At 43.1% G+C, this 25,138-nt stretch overlaps 1 protein-coding gene across 1 annotated transcript in view; it reads left to right on the forward strand.

Moving 5' to 3' along the window:
* Nucleotides 1-25,138, forward strand: part of HYDIN (HYDIN axonemal central pair apparatus protein) — a 269,552-nt gene that overhangs the window by 46,870 nt on the left and 197,544 nt on the right. The window contains exons 14-18 of the mRNA XM_032231077.1: nucleotides 2,578-2,678; nucleotides 4,626-4,761; nucleotides 5,560-5,724; nucleotides 7,659-7,811; nucleotides 18,254-18,492. Coding sequence (XP_032086968.1) covers nucleotides 2,578-2,678; nucleotides 4,626-4,761; nucleotides 5,560-5,724; nucleotides 7,659-7,811; nucleotides 18,254-18,492 — 794 coding nt within the window. The remainder of the gene's footprint in view (nucleotides 1-2,577; nucleotides 2,679-4,625; nucleotides 4,762-5,559; nucleotides 5,725-7,658; nucleotides 7,812-18,253; nucleotides 18,493-25,138) is intronic.

Below are 25,138 nucleotides of genomic sequence, written 5' to 3' on the forward strand. Positions count from 1 at the left end.
AGAGAAGAAAGAAAGAAACAAAGGAAGGAAGGAAGGAAAGAAAGAAAGAAGGAGGAAGGAAGGAAGGAAGGAAGAAAGAAAAGATGAAAAGAAAGAAAGAAAAAGAAAGAGAACTCATGACCACAATTGAGCCCAAAATTTTGATTGCTAAGCAAGATCATCGTTAAGTGAGTTTCACCACATTTTCCAAGTTGACCATGCCCACCCAGTTACATTATCACTGAGCCATTCCCACAAAACAGGCCACACTTACAGAATAGGTTCTAAAAAAAATTGAAACCCACCACTGATGCTTGGTGATATCTAAAATAAAATGTTTGGACTGTTATTCACAATACAGTTTTACAAGCTAATTGGAAAAGCAAAAGCAGCATTGATTCTAAAATGATTACTGATTGGGAAGACAGAATTTCAACTTCTCACCTTTTTGCTTGATGGGTATTAATAGCCCAATCACTTCCTGTTTTTTTCTCCTGCAATATGACTACCTGAGGTTTTCTGGATATTTCTAGTGTCACAGCTACCAAATAGAAAAAAGGTTGAGCAGACAGATAATTGCTAATTCTGTATTTTAGATTGCCACCGTAGAGTTTCTTAAGTAAAAATTGGGTAGTTTAACTCACCCACCTTTGGGCCCAATCCTCCTCCTTAGGGATCTGATCATTTTTCTGTTGTTGATTATAGTACGGTATATGGAAATAATAAAGCTGTTTGCTTGCAATTCCAAGCATGCCAATTGGAGCTTCCTGGATACTGTTCTTCAATACTGTATGTCTCAACAGCCTTGGAACCTTTCCTTGGAAAAGAGAAAGAAATATTGAGTGTTTCTGCAAATGGGTGGGGGGAGGGGATCCGTCATTGCCTTTCATATTTTGAGGCTTTGTATGTAACTATATTGAATCAAATTTACTTTTTGATCTGGCCATGACTATTTATAGGCTATGGCACTACCAATTCTTGGAAATTCTCCTGGCACACCACTCAAAGACCTAAAATGTGGAATGCTTCACTCTAAAATGCACTCAATACTGTTAAATATGTAAGTAAATACAATAAAAGAAAATAATTTAGTTGAATGAAACACTCTTTCCTCTTCCTACTGTAGGAAGTTGAAACCCACCGCTCTCCTAGAAAAATGAAATATCCTGGCAGAATATCATTTCCCTGGATAAGAAATGGAGAAGCATGTTTTTAGGCAAGAAACAGACTCATTCCTAATATCCCCCACCTTTATCAATGGGCCATTAAAAGGCCTGAGGCTGTCTATTCTACGTAACAAATATCTCCTCCCTTCATCTCCAGGGCGATGGGATTAAAGCATTAGCCCTTTACCCATCTCACCAAAGGGCACCTGGGAAGAAGCAAAGCTCAACAAACTTGGACTCAAAGCACAGCCTAGAGAGTTGCCCCTGTATGGCCCCAAGGGAGTCTGACAACCAATCAGAATACAAGATCAAGATCAAAGGCCAGAGAGGGCATAAAACCAGGGACTTTCAGCATCTCGGTCTCTTTTTTCTTCTTCACCCACTGAAAGCATGTGATTCCCCTTTTCTGTTCAGGAGCTCAAGCCATGTGTTCCTGTTCACCATTAAACCATCTTCCCAAGCAGCTTCCATGTTTCCAGTGTCTTTTCCCTCATCTGGAACTGAACCCAGAAGGACATTTCTTCCAAAACTATAAAATTCCTAGAGAATTTTGAATAATTTGTCTCCATTCTTACCTTTTCAACCATGTACTGTAATTTCATGCTTTTCTGACTTTTCCTTATCTCATTATACTGTTTATCACAACACAATTCTAATAATCTCCTTGAAGAACCAGAATAAATTGGAAATATTTTTGTGGCTAATATTATTTTCAGCTAAGATTAGTGATTGATTATTTAAAAAGTTTAAATTCTTCATCTTTGCTCTAGTAATTTTTTTAAAGGTACATCTATTAACTTTTTTATTGCTATATTCAACACTGCATCTTTTGTTATATAAATCTGATTTTTATTATGGTATTAATATAAACTGGGGAAACCATATTGCTATCACACTCTCCTGATAGTACTTCACCTCTTGTTTCCCTTAAAAATCATCCTTATTTCACTTAATGTTAAAAGGAAAATTGCAAACCTCAGGAAATGCCGCAAAAAAACTCATACAATTGAGCATGGCCATGCGTTACCTCACATGAACATTTAATTAAGTTAGAATAATTAGTCAGCGGAACAACTTGCCTCTAGAAGTTGTGGGTGCTCCAACTCTGGATGTTATTAAGAAGAGATTGGACAATCATTTGTCTGAAATGATATAGGGCTCCTTGCCAGAGCTTGGGGTTAGACTAGAAGACCTTCAAGATTCCTCCCAACTCTATTATTTTGTTACCGTAGTTCAGATGTGACAGAACACCCAGCTAAATAACAGTGGCTGTATCACTTGAACAACAAATTTCCTGGTTCCTGTTGTGTGTTGTGGCCATAATTGAGAAATAGCTGTAGCACACATAAAAAATGTTATAGCAAATGTCCAAGCTATGATGGCAATAATCTCTCAGCAACATGAAAATCCCTGTTTTCCTTTTCCACTGCAGGTGACCTTATGCTCAAACACAGTGAAGACCTATGAAACTGCCCTTGTAGTGGACATCAAAGGTAGTGGGGAGGATGTGCTGGCCCTCCCAATTTCAGCAAGGTACTGTTCATTTCATTTCTGCAATGTTGTAGCCTCTGGTGATTCCAGTCTTTGTCTCTATTCTAAACAAGATAACCTGGAAGGGTCAGTGAATAGAGAATGGGAAACTCACTGCAGCCAGGTGAGTGTGGCTGGGTGGGCCTGGCAAAGTGCAGCCAGCTCAGGGTGGATGACTTGGGGCAGCTGACGCAGAGTGGCTGGATGGGCATGGCCAGGTGGGTACAGAACAAATTGCCCCAGGCAACTGGATGTGGAGCCAACTCGACACCCTGTCAGAACAAAAATCACCTGGAGATGTGGCAAAGCATGGAAGTGGCAAAGTTTGAAAGGCAAGGGGTGGATTCCCCTCCCATTTTTTTTGCAGAAATGCTCTGTTTTTCTTTCTCCTTTGAAGAGCCGGGGTGGCGCAGTGGTTAGAGTGCAGTACTGCAGGCCACTTCAGCTGACTGTTATCTGCAGTTCAGCGATGCACATCTCACCGGCTCAAGGTTGACCACCTCCATCCTTCCGAGGTGGGTGAAATGAGGACCCAGACTGTGGGGGCAATATGCTGACTCTGTAAACCGCTTAGAGAGGGCTGAAAGCCCTATGAAGCGGTATATAAGTCTAACTGCTATTGCTATTGCTATTGCTCCTTCCTGAGGAGACCTTACACCATTTCAGACAAGTGATTGTCCAGTCTTTTAGAATGCGAGATAAGACAAGGCTTGGGCTATCACTGTGCCTTTTCATATTCCTATGATTTATGTTCTTATGCTACCCTTGTTTGTAATCTTGGCAGGATGGTCAAATAAGGATGTCTTGCTGATAGATCCAAAGGAATGAAGTGCATACTCATAAATAAAAGGAACATTTGCCTAGTTTATGTTCAGGTAGACCAACAAATAAGGAAACCAGGATTTTACATTTAGTTGGGATTGTTTATGACATTTTGCCTTAACTGTGGGAAACACTGATAAGGAAGACATAGACCAATAAAGTCAGGAAACCAAAGAAAACAAACTGGTACATTTCCTATCCATTGTGACTTTCCCAACACTACCGGTAGAAGCAGGGCAAGAGAAATAAATGGCTGGAATAAGAAGCAGGAAAAAAATATTGTCTTTGATTAAATGCATTCTGATAATCTAAAAATTAAGTACCTGGATAAAGCATAACCCACAGTATATAACAGTAAAACTAGGTAGCCTCATATTCAAAAAAGAATATCACAACGTAGAGATGGATGGTGCTATCCGAAATCAAATTGTTTTGTTCAAGATTTGTTCAAGACTGTTCGTTTGTTTTCATGGCTGTCCATGGCATTCTCAGAAGTTTTCTCCAACCCCAAAGTTCAAGGGCATCATTACATTACTTATTCCACTTCTTCAAAGTACAACTTTCACATCCATAGAGTGCCATGGTCTTTGTAGGTATAGACATATCATATTATTTGAATATCTTTTCGGAGGCTTTCATGATTATTGAACCAAGTGCTAGTCTGCAGCAACACTTTGCTCTCTTTTTCTGGAGATTGGTAGGGCATTTTGAAATCTGGTTGAGAAATAGCAAGGGGAATTCTAAAGAAACCACACTGGCTTGTCATAAACAAGACAGGTCAAAAGGTGCTGACAAGATCTTGAGCCTGAGGAAAGTGACGGAGTATTGCGAACATGCTTGACACACCTCTAGCTCGGATTTCCAGTTCCAAGTCTGATTTTCTGTGTAACGTGGCTTTCAAATCTCAAGAATCTGAACTAACGGGAAAATATCAAGGCCCAGCCCTCTTGAGACTTAGGGTCAGGTGTGGTCTGCTTTACTTTTAATGTATTGTATGAAGTTTTAGAAACCTACAGCTTCCGATAACTAATAACAAGCTGATGAGACTTTATAAATGTGTTATTCTCTATATCTAAATGATTAGAATTTAAATTATTTTTTAATTGATTTGCTTTTCTGATTAACTAGATGCCTCACACCTCCACTACATGTGGTTAGCCCCACTGTGAATTTTGGACGTTGTTTCCTGAAATTTCAGTATCAGCAAGTGGCAAAACTTGTTAATGAAGCTGACCTTCCAGGGTGCTATGGTGTTCTTCCCCAGGTTGGTTTGATTTTTGACTTCTCTCTTCCCTATTTGAAGGTCCTGCTGCTTCTGGAGGGGGCTTTTCATTCAGGTTAATGGTCTTGTACAGGAGGATGAAACTGCAGCATTTCTGGGGGCAAGGTGGATTTCATAATGTGCCTATAGAAAAGAGGAGAGAAATGTTTTAGCCCAGTTATAATCATTTCTTGACCTCTACTCTTATTTATATTTTATAAGGATTTTATAAAGTTCTTGCTTTGTTGTTCTCATACTATTGAAAACAACTGCTGAAAGGTTTGCTGAAATAAATTTTCAGAGCTCTATCATGAATAATAAAATAAATAAATAAAAGACATGAATTTTATTGTGTGTCAGCTCCGGTCAGCCCAGAGGCCTGGAGCTGCCATTGAGGGGAGAAGACTGGGCCAGCTGCCAAGACTCACCTTCCCTCCCCCACAAGCTGTCTAGCTAGTTGACGAAATTGCAAAGCTCCTACTAACAATCCATGATTAATTGCCGGGTGGTTTTTGCTCTGGGTCACAAGGGGATGGGTGTGTGCAGGCGGGGTGTGTGGTTTAATATAACCAATGTAACTATAAAAGTTGGTGGGAAGCACAGGGCGGCAGCTCTGACAATTTATTCATCACCTTAGTACTTTGTTGGTCAGTTTGTGCCGGAGGAAGAATACAAACTGCATTTACAAACCGTTTTTGTTTGGTTGTTTTCATTAACCCTTCGGAACCTGACATTGGGGTGAAAGCATAGAAACAGAAAGACTTCAAGCAGGTAATTCTTAGTGCTTTTATCTTCACCTAGGAATATAAGAACTCTCCCACCATCTTGTATTCAAGTCCAGTGCCTTGCGGTATTATTCCACCTCATGCCACAGTTGAAATCCCATTAGTTTTAGAAGTCGAGGAAAGAGGCCACCAGGAAACAATGGCCTACATAGCTATCTTTGGGAATGAAGACTTTCCCCTGGTGAGTGGATTGAATGAGCAGGAATAAAGAGGCCTGTATTACATCTTGTATTACCTACAGTAAGTTCACTAAAGTTCCTCAGCCGCAGGAGGTCAGGAAAAGACTGATCCATTGGTAATGATAAGTTCATTGGTTTGCTTTATGTGAGAAAATATGCTAGAGAAGGAAAAAGAGGTGGATCATTTATTGAGATCGATCCTAGGATCTGCCATTCTAGTATTTGACAATCGAACAAAGGATGGTTGAAAATGGCATTCCAGATGATCCATAGCAAAATGATACTATATGTGTCTGTGTGCCAATGGTTTGGGAATGGTTAAAAAGTCCATATGTAAGTGGCTAGAGCTGAGTCTAGAATACAAGGAAAAATCCCTTGTAAAATCTTACAGTTAAACATTTATTTCTAATTTATTCTGGAAATTTGAATATTATGTAATTGGGAATGTGTACTACATCATTCACTTGAGAAACAGAAATTTTTCCATACAATTTTACTGCTCAAGATATTGAAGCACTTTATATGTACAGAACAAAGATCCTAAGAATATTTACATCTTCCTAGGTTTCAGAAAGGAGGCTGAAATGCAGGCTTCCTCAGCTACAAAAATGTTTGTAGTGGTAGAAGGGAAGACCCTCCTAAGCTCGTGCTGGATCTCCAACTTCAATACTTCTCTCTCAATGTTTGGTTCCTGGATGAGAGTGTTTCCTGGGGCAGATAGTTATGTTATTGCTATATGTTCTTGAGTGGGAATTTACTCGCCCAGAACAGAAAAACTACCTTCCTCAGAAATAAATAATCAATTTGTTCAGTCAGTCAATTTCTATAGTCACCCAACTCAACAAAGTAACTTTTAGTGGACATTACCAGGATTTGACTGCCTGCTTCCATTCCTTTAGAGCCCCCCGCCCCTGTCCATAGCAGTTTATGTCACAGTCTATGGCTTGGAATGGCACAACTCACCACAAGACAACTCTCTGTGGAAAATTCAACAAATACAAAAGTTAAATTAACTTCAATGGAACCGTGGCAATAATAATAATAAAATTAAGTCAATCCAGAAGTACAAGAGTTACAATAATTTTGGAAAATAATGTAGTAACCAATAATAAAAGTAACTGAATGAAACGATTAATACAGCATTGAATTGTCCTGTGGCAAATTGATCATGGAAAGTTAACTGTGGCGAATTATCCTAGATCACCTGTGGCTCCCATCTCATCCATCCAATCTAAAGGTGGTGGCCTTGCTGTCCATGGTACTTTGCCTAGTATTCAGCATCAATGGACCACCAAGAATCCTCTTCAACTTTTAGTTGAGATCACACACTGTTCAGTCAGTCTTCTCTCATTGGACTGCTCAGCACTTCGTCATTCAAACTTACACACACACACACACGGCTCTCACCTGTGAAGATAGGCTGCTTCACCCTTTAAATCCTTCAGGTAGATGTTAACAATCTCTTCTTATAGAATCCCTTTGCTCTCCTCAGCTACCAAGATGGACCATGAGGAAATGTCTATTCTAATGTATTACAACTCGACAATTGAGTGAAAGCAAAATGGTTGTCCAGCCCTGTGGGGAAGAGTTACAAGGCCTTGGAACCAGTCCAGTCCTGTGACTACCACAGCAAAAAATAGGTTTTAAATAGCTTTCCCCCTCTTAATTAAGTATAAAGTTGATACCTAAGCACCAAATCCAAGGATGCATGAAAATTAACTTTCCTCAATTTAAGTATCTTGTAATTGTGAGGACTTCACCTTTCAGGATTCTCTTCTATGCTTATGTTTTCTAGGAAATTTTGACAGTTGTAATTCATGCATCAAGGGGTTGCTTAGATTGTGGAAGGCTATTTTACAGTATCCAGTCATAATAAGTCAAATAATTGTTGCTGTATTAACTTCTTCTGCTTGCTTCTTTTTATTCCCTGCCATAGAAAATCCAATTGGTGACTTTTGGAGAAGGTCCTGTTGTTTATGTGCATCCAACTACGATAGATTTTGGCTGCATCCAGGTTTTAAAGAATGTTTCCAGGGCACTTTGTCTTTCAAATCAGTCTGTTATTCCTGCACCATTTAAGGTACAGATGGTAAGTACTGTAATTTTGAAGCTTTTTTATATTGAGAAGTAAATCTGAAAAGGTGTTCTTTGTTAACAGCTTTTGCCATGATTATAGGATAAAGCCGCCCATGAAGTCATTTCCAAATGGACAGCACTTGGAGTGATGGAGTGGTGGATATTCTTGGAATATCTACCACTCCAAGTGCTGTCCATCTGGATATAGAGTAATAGTTAGCAATTTGGAATATAGAGCATAGAACAGTAAGGTTGAAAGGTACCCTGGAAGTCTTCTACTCCAAAAATTAAATGAATTATTAAAAATACAGTAGGACTGTAATTGTCAGCCAGTGGCATCCAAGAAGTCTGGAAGGAAGCGAGCGTTTGTTTTGGCTGCCTATAGGGCAGAAGGAACTAGAGGCCACACAAGGTGCTGATCGGAGTGGCAGGTTGATTGCTGCTCACCTATCAGAGGTGGCATTCAGCTGGTTTCGACCGGTTTGGACGAACTGGTAGCGGAAATTTAACTGGTTCATCAAACAGGCAAATACCACATCTGGCTGGCCCTGCCCCTGCCAACCTAGTCACTCGGTCACTGTTTGCCCCACCCACCTGCTCGTCCCACCCACCCGCCCACTCGCCGCTCACTCTTCTTCCAATGCTCTAAATATTGTAACCAAACTCTATACAATCTAGAAACGAATATTTTTTTCACTTCATAATGTGTTTCTCCTTACACTACTACAGGAGGAGGGGGTGGTTGGATCTGAGGTAGTAAACTAGACCCAATCACAGGTTTCAGCAAGCTACAATGGAAAATAGGGTGTATCTTCCCTAGAATTCTAGGCCAGCTGAGCTGAACTGTAACTGTGTTAATTATTTTGACTATTGAGAAGGGACCTAAACATTTAGGTCCTAATTTCTTGCTAGGCATCCTCAACTGTATGTATTTGATCAATAGAAAAACTTTACCTCCCATATGGAAGGGGGGGTTGAAGTGAGCGGTACTTGTCTGCTTGTTTTTTATATACTTCTACCGCATCTACCAGAGTTTTTTTGGTATTCTCCTTCTCCTTTTTTGGTATTCTCCTGTCCATTTTTGAGAGCCCAACAATTCAGTCAAAGACGTTGAGAAAGGGGGATCCTTGGGCAGTTCAGGTATGGGAACAAATTCCATGCTGCAGGTAACTTGGGAAGGAGTTAATCCAGTGCTGCTATGGACCGCATTGTGGTATGCCATTTTGGCAAATGGTAGCAGGTCTGACCAATTGTCCTGTTGGTAATCCACACAACAACAGATGTTTGACCATTGCGTTCGTATGTTCTGCCGCCCCGTTCGTGCTCGGATGGAAAGCCGAGCTAACTCCTTACATGGACTCAATGGACCTCAGGAACTCCCTCCAGAACTTGGCGGTATAAACTGGACTCCTTGGTCAGAGATGATTCTCCTGGGTACACCATGCAGGCAGTAGATGTGCTTGACAAATACCTTCGCTAGCTTCTTCTCTGATGGTAACCCTGAGCAAGCGATAAAATGGGCTTGCTTGGAAAACAAGTCAATGACTCTCCAGATTACTCAGGACTTTGATGTTTTTATGATCAGTCCAGACCTCGAATGGCACCTTCTCCCATTCTAGGAAGTGTCTCCATGAGAGTAGGGCCCAGCGGACTGTGTATGCTTCTTTCTCCCAAATAGCCCATCGTCTTTTAGTGTTAGTGAGTTTTCTGGAGACATAAGCACAAGGCAAGAGTTGTCCTTTTGGGTTTCTTTGCAAAAGCACTGCTGCTACAGCCACGTTGCTGGCATTTGGCTGTATTATAAATTGCTGCTCTGGATCTGGGTGCTGGAAAATGGACTCTTAACCAAAAAGCCGTTTCAACTTCTCAAATGCTTTTTGGCAGTCCATTGTCCACACAATTGATTAGGTCAGCTTTTGTTTTGTTGGTGGAGTCCCCGTTTTAAACAATTCAGTCAGGGGCAGAGCGATTTCCGCGAAAGCCAAGTGTCAGCCTATAAGCCATCTTTTCTTTTTTGGACTTCAGGCTTGCCACACTTTCTATTATTCAAGGGTGCATTTTCTATTGTGGGAAAATGGGATGAGGGGCTTATACAGAGTTGGGTAGCAATAACAAAATTCTTTCTAAAAAGTCAAGGTCATCCTTTGTCTCTGCACCTAGCTGGAACTGGATGGGTGGAAGCTGCCAGCATGCCAGTAGAAGATTGGACCATGTGATGTACTTGTGTGTGGTGGGGGCAGGATCCTGAACTTTCAACTGGGTGGAAAAACCTGGAAAACCTTTCAGATTTGGGTTTTCCCAGATGTGCCAACATGGCTCTCTTAATAAATTGAAGGAATCCTTTGCCTCGGACTCTGATTTACTTTTGGATGCTATTTGGCACCCTGACACAGGGATGAATTGTTGGTAAAAGTTAGCAAACCCCAGGAAACTCTGTAGTTGTCTACAGGTGTGTGGGGTTGCCAATCGAGCACAGCTTTCACCTTACCTGGGTCCATTCTATTTCCTTGTTGGAAATTCGATATGCAAGGTAATCCAGGGAGGTTTTGTGGAATTCACTCTTTGATAGCTTTGCATAAAGCTTGGCAAGGAGTTTCTTCGGAACTTGCCACACCACCTTTACGTGTTCTTCCTGGTAAAGATGAGAATATCGTCTAAATAAATGAGAACCCCCTTGTAAAGGTGCTCATGCAGGACCTCATTTATTAATTGCATGAGGACAGCAGGGGCCCCTTGCAAGCCAAACGGCATGACGTTGAATTGGACGCTCCCGAGAGGGCAGTTGAAAGCTGTCTTCCACTTGTCCCCTTTCCGAATTTGTATGCAGTAATACGCCTCTTTTAAGTCCAATTTTGTGAACGCTTTGCCCTTGGACAGGTGATTTAACATGCCCTTAATGAGGAGGAGGGGTAGGTGTTTCCCACGCAGATGTTGTTAATTCCGCGAAAGTCAATGCACACACACACACAGACACACAGACACAGACACAGACACACCATCTTTTTTCTCTCTAAAGAGAATGGGGGCAGCTACTTTGGATTTAGCAGGCTGGGTAAAATCCCGCTTTAAATTGATATCGATGTATTTCCTTAGTTCCACCATTTCGTTAGTGGTCATGGAGTACATCTTAGGCTTAGGTAGCTTTGCCCCAGGCATAAATTCCATTACGCAGTTGGTTGATCAATGAGGAGGGAGGTAGTTAAAATGCACATATATTGGTTGATATGTGCTCAGACTCAATTGAAGAAATAGGCTAGCCTTCCAGGTGTCCCATTGAATGTTGCCTGGAATCGGGAAGCTGGGAGAGCCGGTGAGGCTTGCTGTTGGACTCAAGTGGGTTGCTGGGCAGGCACTTGTTGCTGGACCTGATCCGGTGGCAATCCCCCTGGCGGCTGCTGTTGGGCTGGGATTTGTTGGGGGATTTCAACTTGGGGCTGCATTTGCGGTTGCGGCTGGACTGGGATTGCCTGTGGGGTCACAATCTGAAAGTGGAAAGCCCCAAGCGGATGAACTAGCACCGGCTGCTGGATCAGGGCTGGCGTCCACTGATACTGCACCCATCCTTGACCTGGGTAAAAGGCCCACCCTGATGGGATCTGGCTCACTGGTGGTAATCCAAATGTCAGCTATGAACTCAGGGTTAGAATCCCCCAGAAGCTCTGCTGTGGGCCTGTCATCGCCGGGCCGGGCTGATTCATCTAGCCTGGGTGTTGGGTCATTCGCACCCCAGGGTTGACCAAGGCTGCAATTGGCCCCATTCCAGCCACAGGCTGTGGGCTGATCCACTTTGCACTGGTCTCAATAAGTTGCTGGGAAACACCAGATGTATTTTCCCTAGTATCCGAGGGAGACCAAGTTGGACAGTCATACGGTTAATCACTTTCACTATAAGGAAAAGGACTGAGAAAATTAGGTCCGAATTTCTTGCTCGCTAACCTCAATCTTAGCTATTTAGTTGATGAATACACTTTGTCTCCTATCCGAAAAGATGGTTGGAGAGACCTGTGTTTGTCTGCCTGTTTTTTATATTTCTCAGCTGCTTCCGCTAAAGCTTTCTTAGTATTCTTCCACCTTTTTGGTAATGAGGCCATCCATTCTGTTAGGGACATGGAAGTGAGTGGTTCTCTAGGTAATTCAGGCATAGGCACAAAATCCATGCCGGTAGTTATTCGAAAAGGAGTCAACGCTGTACTACTATGTACTACATTATTATAAACCACTTCTGCAAACTACATCCACCCAGTTTTCTTATTGATAATTTATGTAACATCTAATGTATTGTTCCACCATTGCATTGGATTGTTTTGGCGATCCATTAGTAGCATAATGAAAAGCCGAGCTAAGGCCCTGGGATGAACCAATGGATCTCAGAAACTCCCTCCAGAACTTAGCAGAAAATTGGACTCCACGGTCTGATATTACTTGCTGTGGAATGCCATGAAGCCTGTAAATGTGCTTCACAAAAAGTCTTACTAGCTTTTTGGCAGAAGGCAGTCCATTGCAGGCTGTGAAGTAGGCTTGCTTAGAGAATAAATCAATCACAGTCCAAATCACCATATTTCCTCCACTTTCCGGGAATTCGCCAATAAAGTCCATTGCAATCTCCTCCTAGGGTTTTTTGGGTTCGTCCACTTGCTAGAGAAACCCAGGGGGCTTCCCTGGTCTGGTTTTCTTGGTGGCAAAAATAGCGCAGGTTTTAACATAGTTCTCTACGTCAGTTTTCATCCTTGGCCTCCAGAATTGTCTCCTAACCAAATGGAGGGTTTTTAAAAATCCAAAGGTGTCCCCCTAGTTGAAAATCATGTTTTAGCACCATTAATCTCATGCAGCTGGGCACATAAATCTTACTTCCTTTCTAAGCCTCCCTCAAAGTGAAGTCCGTTTGGTTTTCTTTAAACCACGTATCATTTGACGGCACAGAATTTAATTCTTCTGTCAACTTGTCTTCGGGGAGGTTGGAAAGGCATTGGGTTTGTGCTCTGGTGATTGCTTCGGCTGCTGATTGGGCTTCGGAGATCATGGCATGTATTATCTCTCCTCTTCGGCTGTCAAATTGGGGTTTTCTTGACAAAGCATCAGCCAATAGGTTTTCCCCCCATGGAATGTACTTTAATTTGTAATTACAGCATTTAAAATACTGAGCCCAATGAACTTGGTTGGGGGAAAGTTTGCAAGGGGTCTTCAGAGCCTCAAGGTTTTTATGATCAGTCCACACTTTGAAAGGCTCCTTAGCCCCTCTAGAAAATATCTCCAGGATAAAAGAGCCCATTGCACCGCAAAAGCGTCTTTTTCCCAGACTGCTCATCTGCATTCAGTGTCCATTAACTTTTTTGACACATAAGGACAAGGAATTAATTCATTTTGAGAGTTCTTTTGGACTAGGACAGCCGCTACCGCCACATCACTAGTGTCGGCTTGGGCTGTAAAAGGTTTATTTGGATCAGGTTGCTGGAGGATCAGCTCCGCTGCAAACAAGCACTTTAAATGTTCAAAGGATTTTTGACAGTCCATTGTCCAAGCAAGAGGTTGGCTAGGTTTTGGCTTGGTCAGAGACTGGCCAGTTTTTAGTAACTCAGTTAAAGGGAGCACAACCTCCATGAAGGAATGGATGAATTGTCAATAAAAATGTGAAAAACCCAAGAAGCTGTGAAGTTGCTTACACGTCGTGGGGGTTGCCAATCTAGCACAGCCTTCACCTTTCCAGAATCCATTTTGATCCTTTGATTAGACACTCAGTAGCTCAGGTTCCTTAAAGAATTCCATAAAGATTCCTTATTGAATTTGCATTTTGACAGCTTTACGTAAAGTTTATCAGTTAAAAGTTTTTTTAGCACTTGTCTGACTAGTTTCACATGCTTCTCTAAAATTTCGCTGAATATGAGAATGTCATTCAGATAAACCAGGACGCCCTTATACAGGTGTTCATGTAGTATCTCATTGATCAGTTGCATAAATACTGCAGGGGCAGTATTTGAAGTCCAAAAGGTATGACTCAGAATTAGAAGCTGCCCAGCAGACAGTTAAAAGCTGTTTTCCATTCGTCTCCCTCTTTTATGTGGACTTGGTAATAGGCTTTCTTTAAATTGAGCTTAGTAAAAATCTTGCCTTTTGACAAGTGATTCAGCAAGTCCTTCATTGGGGTAAGGGGTATGTATTTTGTATGCAAATTCCATTGACCCCGTCTAAAATCCACACATAATCTGAGCCCCCCTTCTTCTCTTTAAACAATACTGGGTCTGCCACTTTAGAGTTTGCAGTCTCAATGAATCCTCTGCCTAGGTTGGTATCAATGTACTTTCTTAATTCGGTCATTTTCATCATGGAATACATGCTTGGTTTTAGTAACTTGGCCCCAGGTTCTAATTCAATGGCACAATCAGTGGCTCGATGAGGGGGAGGATGTTGTATTCCTCCTCACTAAACGCCTTGGCTAAATCTCTATATTCCTTAGGAATTTGGGGTTCACCTGGAGGCAGGTCTGACATGGTGGCAGCTGTTACCGTGTAGCCCCGATTGGTTGGCAGTCTCTCGTGGGGAGGGACAGGGGGTAGTGGGCCGATGCCAATTATGATTTTTTGGTATCCATCCTCCCATTTAATGGTAGGGGCCAATTTGTCAAGCCAACCGAGGCCTAATATGACAGATTCTGTCAGCCTTATCGCCACTACAAATTTTATAAGTTCACGATGCCTTCCCATTTCTAATCTAACCAGTTCTGTAATTTGGGTGGCTTGGACTCCAATTAACATTCCATCTGCCTGTTTGAACTTAATTGGGCATTTTAGGGCTCTAGTTTTTATCCCTAATTGTTCAATGATTGGAAGCCCAATTAAACATCTGGTACAGCTTGTATCACTGCTTTTAATTCTCCTTGCTGCCCTGTCTCAGGCATCACCAAGTTCACTTTAACTGAAAAGGGTAGGGTGGCTGCACTCACCATTGGGTTGTCTTCCTTGTTAGCCTCTCCTGGAGGGTTTTTTCAGCTGTGGGTTCTTTGCTTTCTTTGGTGGGGAGGGGAACCTCAATGGCTTGTCTGGCAAGCCAGCTGGTGTCTGGGGGCTTTCGTGGAGTCCTTCTGCCTCGGGTAGCCGTGGCTGGCCATGGTTGTGAAATTGGGGCAGGTGCAAGACAATGTCCGCAATGATAGCCCTTGATGACCCCTGTGGGTTGAGTAGGAGCAGCCTCGGTTGGTTTGGTCAGGGGGCATCTTGCCAAAGTCCTCTGTGGGGGCCTCTCAGCTGTGGGTTTGCGGTGTGGGTGAATCTCTCTATCCAGAGCTATTGACATGGTGTACCAGTCTTGTAGGCGCTCTGGCACCCGTCAGATGCCACAGATTTTTCTGACTTCTTGATCAATGGCCTCTTTGAAATAGTGCAGGAGTATTCTGTCAGGCCAATGTCCAAGTTTCTCTGAGACCCGTCTAAAGTTCCATACAAACTCTTCTGGGTTGGTTATCTTGCTTCATCACTTTTATTGTGGCTTCATTTTCATTGATTCAGTCTGGGTGTTCAAATCTTGCCCGAAGCAACTCAACAAAACCCTCAGCATCATTTAGGTCAACATTATGCAGCTGGGCTACTCAGTTAGAAGCGTCTCCTTCATTCATTCCTTCTATGATTGTTGATACTAAGTCGCAATCTGTTTCATATTGTTCTCCATATTGTTCTATATAAGGCCAGACTTGGCTGAGAAAGTAAGCCAATTTGGCAGGCTTACCATCAAAAGTTGCTGTAAACCCTGGTGGCAGTGGTCTTGCTGGTGAAATTGCCTTGGCGACTGGTGGCGGGGCAGAAGCTTGCTGGTGTACTGCGGCGGGTGGCAGGGCGGGGACCTGTTGGGGCGCTGCAGTGGGTGGAGGGGTGAACATTGGCGGCTGAGCTGGAAACTGCGATGGCCCGGCTGCTGGCTAGGGCCCGGCTACTGTGCTGGTTGCTGAATTGCAATGGGGGGGGGGCTCCAGCTGACTGCTGGATCAGACTACACTGCTGTGCCAGGATCGTTGGGGCATATTGGGCCCATGGTGATCCTGAAAAAGGTGGAGTAAATGGTGCTGGTGTCCACCGGCACTGGACCCACCCATGGCTGAGATAGAATCCCCAGCCTGGGGTGGGGATACATTCCACAGGGGGTAGCATGAAGGCAGGTTGGCGAGTGGGGGGAAACTGGCAGTTTCTAGTAGCATTCCCAATGCCGGCTGCATCTGCTGTCTCCCTCCTGCTGCTTGACCCTGTTGCACCGAGCCAATCTCTCCGTCACCTCTGGCTGAGTAAAAAGGTGTCAATGCCACACTACTTCCACCACCAGTTCCTGGATCAGGCAAGATGAACGTGGGTTACATTAAGCTCCATCTCGAGGCGGTTGAGACCGTGGTGCATAACCTACCACTTCAAGTTGCTCAAAATGCTTTGGGAGCCCAGTCAATGATGGGGTTTGAGGCGGAGGCAACAGATTCCAGTCTCGACAGTTGTCAGACCCCAAAATTCTCACATACCTCCTTTCTGGCTTATGGGTTGACTTCATTGGGCTGGAGTCAGAATGATTTTCCGGCGTTCTTTCTTTTGATCTCATCTCTGGAGTTGGATCAGACTGGCAATTTTTCCATGAATCTGCCTCCTTGGGCTGAGCACCTAGCCTTTGTGTTGTCTCTGCAGCTTCAAGGGTTTGCACCATGTCTTCAGATGGAGAATACCGGGTCTTGATAAGTTCTCCAGTATCCTTTCACATGGCTCCTTCTGCCATCTCATCTCTCCCCTCCATCTTCGCTGAGTCTTCACACCCTCCCGAGTTTCAGGTCAGTGCAGAGGCTCAGGACCCCAGACAGCCCACTTTCAGGGAGCTGTTTGACTACTTAAAGATTCAGGTTAATGTCAGCATTCGGGAAAGACTCAACTCCAAGACAGGCATTTTTTCAAAGCTCCCATTTATTAGAGTAGGTATATAGGCATATCTGGGAAAACCCAAATCTGAGATTTCCAGACTTTCCCTCAGTAAATCAAAAGTCCAAACCCATCCCCTGTAACCATCAGTCCATCACATGGTCCAATCCCAATCCATCTCAACTCGAGACATCACTTCAACCACTCCTCCTCCAGATGCAGAAATACCATGATCTTGACTGAAAAGAAGAATGGTATTATGTCTAACTACATCCCCTCTATTAAATCCTCCCTCTTTTCCAAGAATGTGGCAGCGTGGAAGCTTCTGATGTTAATATAGCTTCCAAAGCTGACACAGGGAGCCACTCCTTCCCCCAAACTCTCATCCGGGGGAAAGGGACCAATACACTCGCCTTTCCCTTCCAGCCCCAGGATTCTCCAAGCAGTCTTCCCAGGCTTGGTTACAGAACATTCAGAGGATTGCAGAAGCAAGATTGCAGAAGGTAGCCAAAAAAAAAGCCAACTATGCTGTACTGAAAATTTAGCAGCAGTGTATCCTACAATGTTTCATGAAGTTTCCAATTCCAAGCTCCCATTTGCCAGTTAATCTCAGGAAATTCCAATGGCAGCCTGCCACTCTCCACAGTATTATTAACCATGAGTAGGCCCAGCTGTCGACAAAGGCCAGTGAAGCTTGTCTCTTCTGTCAGCTCTGCCTGCATCAGCTGACCCCCACCATCAATTCAGAGATGCAGCTGCTGACTTCTTGGTTTCTCAGACCAGGGTTTAGCTTCAATCGGGAATCTGAGGGGAGTCCGGGGAGAGACCAGAGAAGTCATTCAATCATAAACCATCTACTTCCTCTGCTCCATCTCTCCGTCTCACCTTCCAACTGTCACTTTCCAACCTCTCCACTCTTTCAGCTCTCAGCCTTTCTGTTTCTTCACCTCTCAGTTTCTTCAACAAATACCAGCCTCTCAGTTAGCTTATCAAGCTTGTCTCTTTCTTGCCTTTCTCTCTACACACTCCTCCACTTCCACATACCAATCTCTACATTCCAAATTTTCAAAAACCCTCTCTGCACAACACATTGGAGCACTATCTACAAACACATGCAGCTGCTGTCGCCATCTTAAAAATTTTTTTTGTTTAGTTATCTTCTATTCTGCTGTCACCAGGTTTCAGCAGTTAAGTCTGGGATGTTATGTGGCAGGTGTTTGTTTATTTGAATTCTAAAGTCCCAGAGCATTTATCTTCTTCATTTTCTATTACTTTGTCTATTTTGTGGTCCCATCAAACTCGCATCCATTCTTGAAGTACTACCTTTACTATAGCATGGCATATAAAAAGAATCTTAAAAAATAACAACTCAATGTAAAATAAGTTTTAATTTTAGAGTATCCTTGATATGTTTTGTTTGTCAATTCTTGATAGTAAAAGTACACCCATTTTAATGCACAGGATGGTTGTTGTTGTTTTTTTACTGTGATTTAACATTTCCCTAATATGTAACTTGCTTTTTACAATACTGAGATCTGGCACAGAGTTGATTGATTGTGTATTTTTTATTGTGTTTCAGGCCCGTACTCCTTCACAGTGGAAAATTGACCCCAGTGAAGGGGTTGTTCCTCCAGAGGCAGAAATATCACTTACTCTTATTGTTAATTTGGATGATACCGTATTGTTTCAGGACAAAATCAACCTGGCTATAGAGAACAGTAATTCTTATATTATTCCAGTCCTGGCCACTGGCATTGGAACTACCATTGTCACAGACAAGCCATTTGCTCCTGCCATCAATCTGGGACCCCATTTCAGGTAAGGGTCATTTTTGTCTGAAGTTGATCAGGAGCCAGAGGGCTCTGACCCATATGGGAAGGTCAGTCAAGCTTACGCAAGCCACATTTCGTTAGGTAAGTATAATTCAGCCCAGGTTAAGATGGTTCAGAGGTTGCTCAGTTGGATTCATTCCTAAGTCTGAATCACTTTCATATTCTTGTTAACAACTAGGGCAAAAAGATAGAGGAAATTTTATAAAATTAGCAAATGAATCAAAACTGCACAAGATATATTTTACCCTAGAAGTCAGAACCCAAACTCAAAATAATATTTAAATTGATAGGTTAGAGGAGTGGACTGAATAGTAATGAAATGTAATGAACATAATCAGTAATGAATCAATGTAAGAACAATGTATTCTTCATGCTAAGATACTGTATAAGAGATACCTAGTTTGAGAATAGTATAGATGAAATGGAATTTGAGCTAGTACAGATTAACAGAATTGGAAGGAACCTTATAGGTCATCTAGTCCAAACCCACACTCAAACAGGAAACCATTAGTCTCCAGTCCCCTAATCATCCTGGTTGCTCTCCTCTGCACTTTTTCTAGAGTCTCAACATCTTTTTAATAGCATTGTTCTGCCTTGAGCGTTGTAGGCTTGCTCGGGGCATGCAGTTAACTCCACGCTTAGGAATCTCTTTCAGATCAAGTTTATTATCAGGCATTCTTAATGCAAAATTTACAGTTCAGTGTTAAGATACTTCTGATCTTCCATAATCTGTCCCATCATGTGGTGTAAAAAGATGATGATTTCACTCCCATGCTGAGTGGAGATATAAAACACTACTATTCCGGTTCACAAAGGCATTCAAAACTGCCAGGCTATAAACTTTGCATGTGGGCAAGATGCCCCAGTGGCCAATCATCAACAGAGATGTGATCACATGTCATGGAACTACATTTCCCATAAGGCAGTCTCTGCCTACATTTCCCATGAGGTAGTTTCTTAAAGGAGACAGTTCTTAATTCCTATACTAGCTATATACTGCTGGGGCAGCACAAGTATGGTGGCCAAAACTGGATGTAGTACTCTAGATGTGGACTTACTAGGGTTTTATAGAATGTTATTAGTACTTTACTTGATTTTGATTGTATCCCTTTGGTTAATGCAATTTAGGATTGCATTGGCTTTTTTGGCTGCCACTGCACACTGCTGGCTCATATTTAGCTGGTTGTCCACCAAGATCCCTCTCACAGTTATGCTATTAAACAGTTAAACTATTTTTTACAGTTAAGTTTCTGGTAGGTTGAGCTGTAGCAGATTGGGCTATAGTTTCTTTTTGTGTTAAGACCTATGCAAAGAAGGAGTTAAGCAGCTCTGCTTTCTCTCTGTTCCTGTTACTTCCTTGCTGTCTTCTTTCTTAAGTAGACCAATTGTTTCCTTGATTTTTTATTTTAAAAATAAAAAAAATATTATTTTATCCCAAGCCAGATACAAGTATGACCTTTTTTCTGAAAAGGCAAATAGGCTGTACATTCAGAGAAGCTGAAAGACATGCAGAGAAAAGCCAATGAAAAGGCTTGGGAAAGAGATGTGTAAGATAACAGCCCATTTTGGGATGTTTGAAGTGGAATCACATGGGGAAATGATCAAGACATGAATGTTTCATTGGCTAGGATGTGGATTTAAATTATGGAAGGCAGATTTGGATACCTGCCTTGAAGAACACAGCAGCCTAAATGATGCTTTTCAGTTCTCTGCTTCTATGAAATTAATCCAAACTTTTAGAATTGAGGATGTGCTGTTGCTCACCCATCCCGTCCCTCCTGCACACAGCAACCCAAAAAAGGAAGGAAGAATCAGTAGCAGAAACTGTCAGCCTCCGCTTTGCTACTTCTTCGGCTGCCATTGAAACGGGGTGGGGGCATGGTATTTGGGAGGGGAATCATTATTGTGCTGGAGGAAGATTCTAGATTTTGAACTGACCACCTTACTGCACATGTGGAGGAGGAGTGTTTCCCGCCAAGGCCAACGGCCCAGCATTCCATCCTGGTGATGCCTTTCGACATTATCTCACACCTGACATTTGGGAGAATTATGATTGGACTGAATACAGGATGCCAAGGGGAGGGGAATGAATTATACAATATATTATTCGCTTTCGCGCCTAAATAATCAGACTTAGCTTAGCTTCGCTTCTATTCATTTATAATTAGTAAAAGTACACTTGATTTCAACAAATGGAGTCCGGTGGTTTTCTTTCCTGATTTGTGAATGAAGAAGGGCTGGCAATTAAGCTAAGTCTCACTTTCACCCCACCCGGAGCTACAACCTACCGAGGGGAGTGTCCTCACAAGAAGAAAAGAAATGTCTTTGCAAGTGAGTGATCAAGAGGAAACTGAGGGGGCAACGGCAGAACCATCTTTAACTGAAAGGCTGGCTGGACTAAGAATGGAAGAGTCTGCTGTTCGTCCCCGATGGACTTTGGGTGTGGGACAAAAAGAGGAGTCGGAGGAGTTGGATGCTGGAGTCACGAGAAGGAGACCAAAAAAAAAAAGCCAGCGGATTGGGGTGCTGCTGGGGAAGAGGATTACAAACTGTCCCACGCCATGAGGCTCCTCAAGGAAGCTTGGTCTGAACGCAAAAGCCGTGAAAGAGACATGGAAAGGGAGCAGGCTGAAGATCTGGAGCAAAGGTACTCGATGCATAGGTTAAGGGAGGGTGAAGAAGCCGAAGGGGGCTGGGGGCAAGAAAACCCAGAACCAGCCTCCCCCCTCCAGCTAGGGCCGCTCAAAGAGTAGGGGGGGCCCCCAGGCGACACCGAATGGCAAAAGTCCCTCCCTTAACTGTAAAATATGATGGTGACCCCCAGACTTTAGGGTTGTTTACCATTCAGGTCTGGATTTATATGGAAATTTATGGACCTGATTTAGAGACTGATGATATGAAAGTAAGAATGGTCTTGATGACCTTAGAGAAAAAAGCAGCCGAATGGATGGTTGGCCTACACAAATGCAATTCCCCTCTCCTGAGGAATTTTAATGACTTTATGGCTGCAATGAAGAGGAGGTTTGATGACCCGCTGATTGAGAGACGCGGGCGGGTGAAATTTATAGCCCTGAAGCAAGGAAATAGATCGGTAGCAGATTATATCCAGGAATTTCAACAGTTGTCAGCCTATATGAGGGGGTGGTCAGAAGACGCTTTATTGGATCAGTTCACTGAGGGATTAAATGAAAAAATATACCAGCAATGCAGTAACAGACACCTTCCTCGACGGGTGACTGCTTGGTATGAGCACGCAGCAGATGTTGAGTTGGATTTGGCCAGGCTTCAATACATGAAAGAAAGAGAAGCGGAGAAATCCTCCCCCCAGCAGCTCCGAAAGCCCCCCTCCATCCCAGAAGCGAGGGAAAAGGAAGCCTCACCAGCAAAACCAAGCCTTTCACGTGTTTCCGCTGCATAAAGGAAGGCCATCGCGCCATGAATTGCTGTGTAAAAATGGATCAGACCGCTCCACCCCCTCCCCGAAGAGAGGGAAGAGCAAGTAAGCCCCCTGGCAAGAAGAGAGAGGCTGCGTGCGCTGCTGAAAATGTTCCCCAGCATTTCCACCCGGAGGAGGAGGGAGACGTTAGTTCCAGTTCGTCTGACGAATCAGATGAGGAACAATCTCATCGTTGGGTAAGTTCAAACAAAGGCCCCATGCTTATCCCAATTGAACTAAGAGTGCCACCTTCTGGCGCGACTGAAAAACTTTTAGCTCTACTGGATTCGGGCTGCTCTGGCTGTATGATAAGTCCAGCAATGGTGGAAAAACTTGGCTTGAAATTGAAAACTTTGAAAACCTCTATTGTTTTTTATCAAATTGATGGTTCTATAGCGGGAGGGGGTCCTGCTCATTTTTCTACTGAGCCCTTACAGATGAAAATGAGGACCCACCAAGAATTAATCACTTTTATTGTGGCACCTGGGATGGACCGGCCCCTTATTTTGGGACTCCCCTGGCTTCGTAAATGGAACCCTCACATTAACTGGAGGAAGGGGTGGTTACGCATTCGCACTAGCACACCCCATGAAAGGAAGGTTGAATTGAAAGACATCACCAGGATGGAATGCTGGGCCGTTGGCCTTGGCGGAAAACACTCCTCCTCCACATCGCAGTAAGGTGGTCAGTTCAAAATCTAGAATCTTCCTCCAGCACAATAATGATTCCCCTCCCAAATACCATGCCCCCACCCCCGTTTCAATGGCAGCCGAAGCAGTAGCAAAGTGGAGGCTGACAGAAACAATCTTCTTACAATCTGTAATATGGTCAACTTCATTTCCCATGAAGGAATTTTCAAAGGATGATAGTGTCAGGCCTGCAGCGGTTCCTTTAAGAACCTTTGGCCTGCCACACTCTCTCTTCTAGCTTCATCTTTAGTATGCATATTCATTAAGGGGGGGAATAGCAAGGGGTAGAATGTGTTGTTTTCAAAATAAAAAATTCCTTCCTAGAAGCTCAAGGTTATTCTTTGTCTCCGCACCTTGGCACCTGATCGGAACCAGCTGGGTGGAGATGCCAGTGTAGAAGGAGAAGATTGGACCATGTGATGGATTTGCAGGTGTGGGGCAATGTTCCCTCTAAGGTGCGTGGCCACGCAGCCACGCACGTGGAAAGTAAACACTACGCAGCAGTTTCCAAATGCCGCGCAGTGTCGTTTGCTGGACACGGACTGCAGTCTGCAGAGCGGCCGCACAATCGCGATTAAAACCCCCTCCAGCTAAACAGGAGTCTTGAGGTGCAGCAGGGCAGCGAAGTGACTAGGTTGAGGGCTTGTGGTGGCTCGGGCTTCCTGGAGCAACTATTTAGAGGGAACATTGCCCTTTAAAAGTTTCTTTGGGCAATCTTTCTCAGAATAGAAAAATAACTCCTCACCCGATGGACTCACTTTCACTTCCTTCCTTCTGGAGCCATCTCCGACTTCGTCAGCGTAGGGGCTGACTGTTTGCCGCTGGCTTGAAGCAATTCCCTTGGGTCAATCAGGGACTTTGTGAAGTCCCTGAGACCAGCAAGGCTTTGTCTTCCTGTTCACCATCTTTACGGGATGGTTTAGGTCCAAATGGACTGTCCAGTGGCAAAAGTGTCAACAGCGGTCTCAGACTGTCAAGAGCACACGTTGTGTTGTTGTAACGTTGACTCCTCCTTTTCCCTTCATTGCATGTCTTATAAGAATTCCAAACCCTCTATCTGCTCTTTTTATCAGCTTCACTTTTGTTATCATTAGTGCTTTTGCCGAGATTACTCTCACTATTTCTGCCAAATTTTCTCTCTTTTCTTCATCTATTTTCTGACATCCGAAATGAAGATCCGGTCCATCAATTTCTCCTTTCCGTATTTCACACTTGTCATTTTCCTCCGCTGTCAGTGTCAACAATTTTCTTATCACTTTCATATGTCTCTGTTATTTTTTCAGCTCTGTCCTCAAACTTCATCGCTGTCCCCGTATTTTCTGTATTTTGATCTATAATTTCAAGTCTCTTTTCAATTCTCTCTGTAATTATTAAAACTTTTTGAATTTTTAAGAAAATTCTTTGCAAAGTTAGTGCCTTTTCTTCTTCACATTGTGCCATTTTCCAGGTTATAAACACTGCCAAAACATCCGAGATTTTTTAGGTCAAACAAATTCAGTGGAGTTTTTCAAATCAAAGCTTTCTCTTTCCTTCAAAGGAACACCTGTATCAACAAATGTTTTCACTGAGCCTTTCAGTAAACAAAGCTTATATTGCCAAGCCTCTAGTGATTAGATGGCAGTGTTACCTCTTTTCCATCTGTTTCTGCCTCTATCCGAGAGAGGGGAAAAAAAAGTGTAAAAATTACGCTCCGTCCCAGACTTACGAGAGAAGAAGCTTTTAATCCACGAATACAAAAAATAGAGGAAGTATAGAGGAAGAAGGAAAAAAAAGAGACCAGTCCAGTTTAAAAGTAAGAGGCATTTGTAAAGACTCCATCCATAGAAACAAACAAAGTTAAGGTAGATAACACAATTATCTTAAACCACAGTTAATTTTCCGTTTATTTTCTTCTGTCTTCAATTTTATTTTAAATTCCAATTCTTTTGGGTTTTCCTTTCTCCAATAAAATATAATTTTATTTTCATATAATTAAAGAATAGTATTTCCCCTCCCTCCTAGATACAGGTCCCATTGTCCAATTAGGTGGTCTGGCATCTCCTTAGTAACTCCTTCCAGTCTCTGGCCAGCACCTATTGAGATGGCCTTAGATTTCCAAAGTGAGGCTTGGGAGGAGCAACACATGGGTATTAACCCAGCCCTTTTGCCCTGGAGACTGAGGTAATTCTTTGAGGCCACACCTCCGTTCCTCCTTCTGACCTCCCAGATTAACCTCAGTCTACAGCCCAGAAGGAGTGTTTTCCTGACTCTCCCTCACTTTGAAGACAGGTTTTTGCTTCAAGGTTTTTTTGCAAGAAGTTACAGCCTTTTTACGAATCCTTCAGGATTCTACAGGCTTCAAGTCCTTTTGCAGAGTTTCTTAAAAGGATTTCTGAAGATCAACTCACTTCTCCTGCTGTGCTCACAGCCGCTAGCCAGCTGCGCCGCCGCTAGCACAATCCCCAGTGATCGGACGGTTGCATAAGCGAGCGAAAAGGACTGTGTGGGGCATTTGGAGGCTCCACGCA

The sequence above is a fragment of the Thamnophis elegans genome, chromosome 14 (genome assembly GCF_009769535.1).
Source record: "Thamnophis elegans isolate rThaEle1 chromosome 14, rThaEle1.pri, whole genome shotgun sequence".
Taxonomy (NCBI): Eukaryota; Metazoa; Chordata; class Lepidosauria; order Squamata; family Colubridae; genus Thamnophis; species Thamnophis elegans.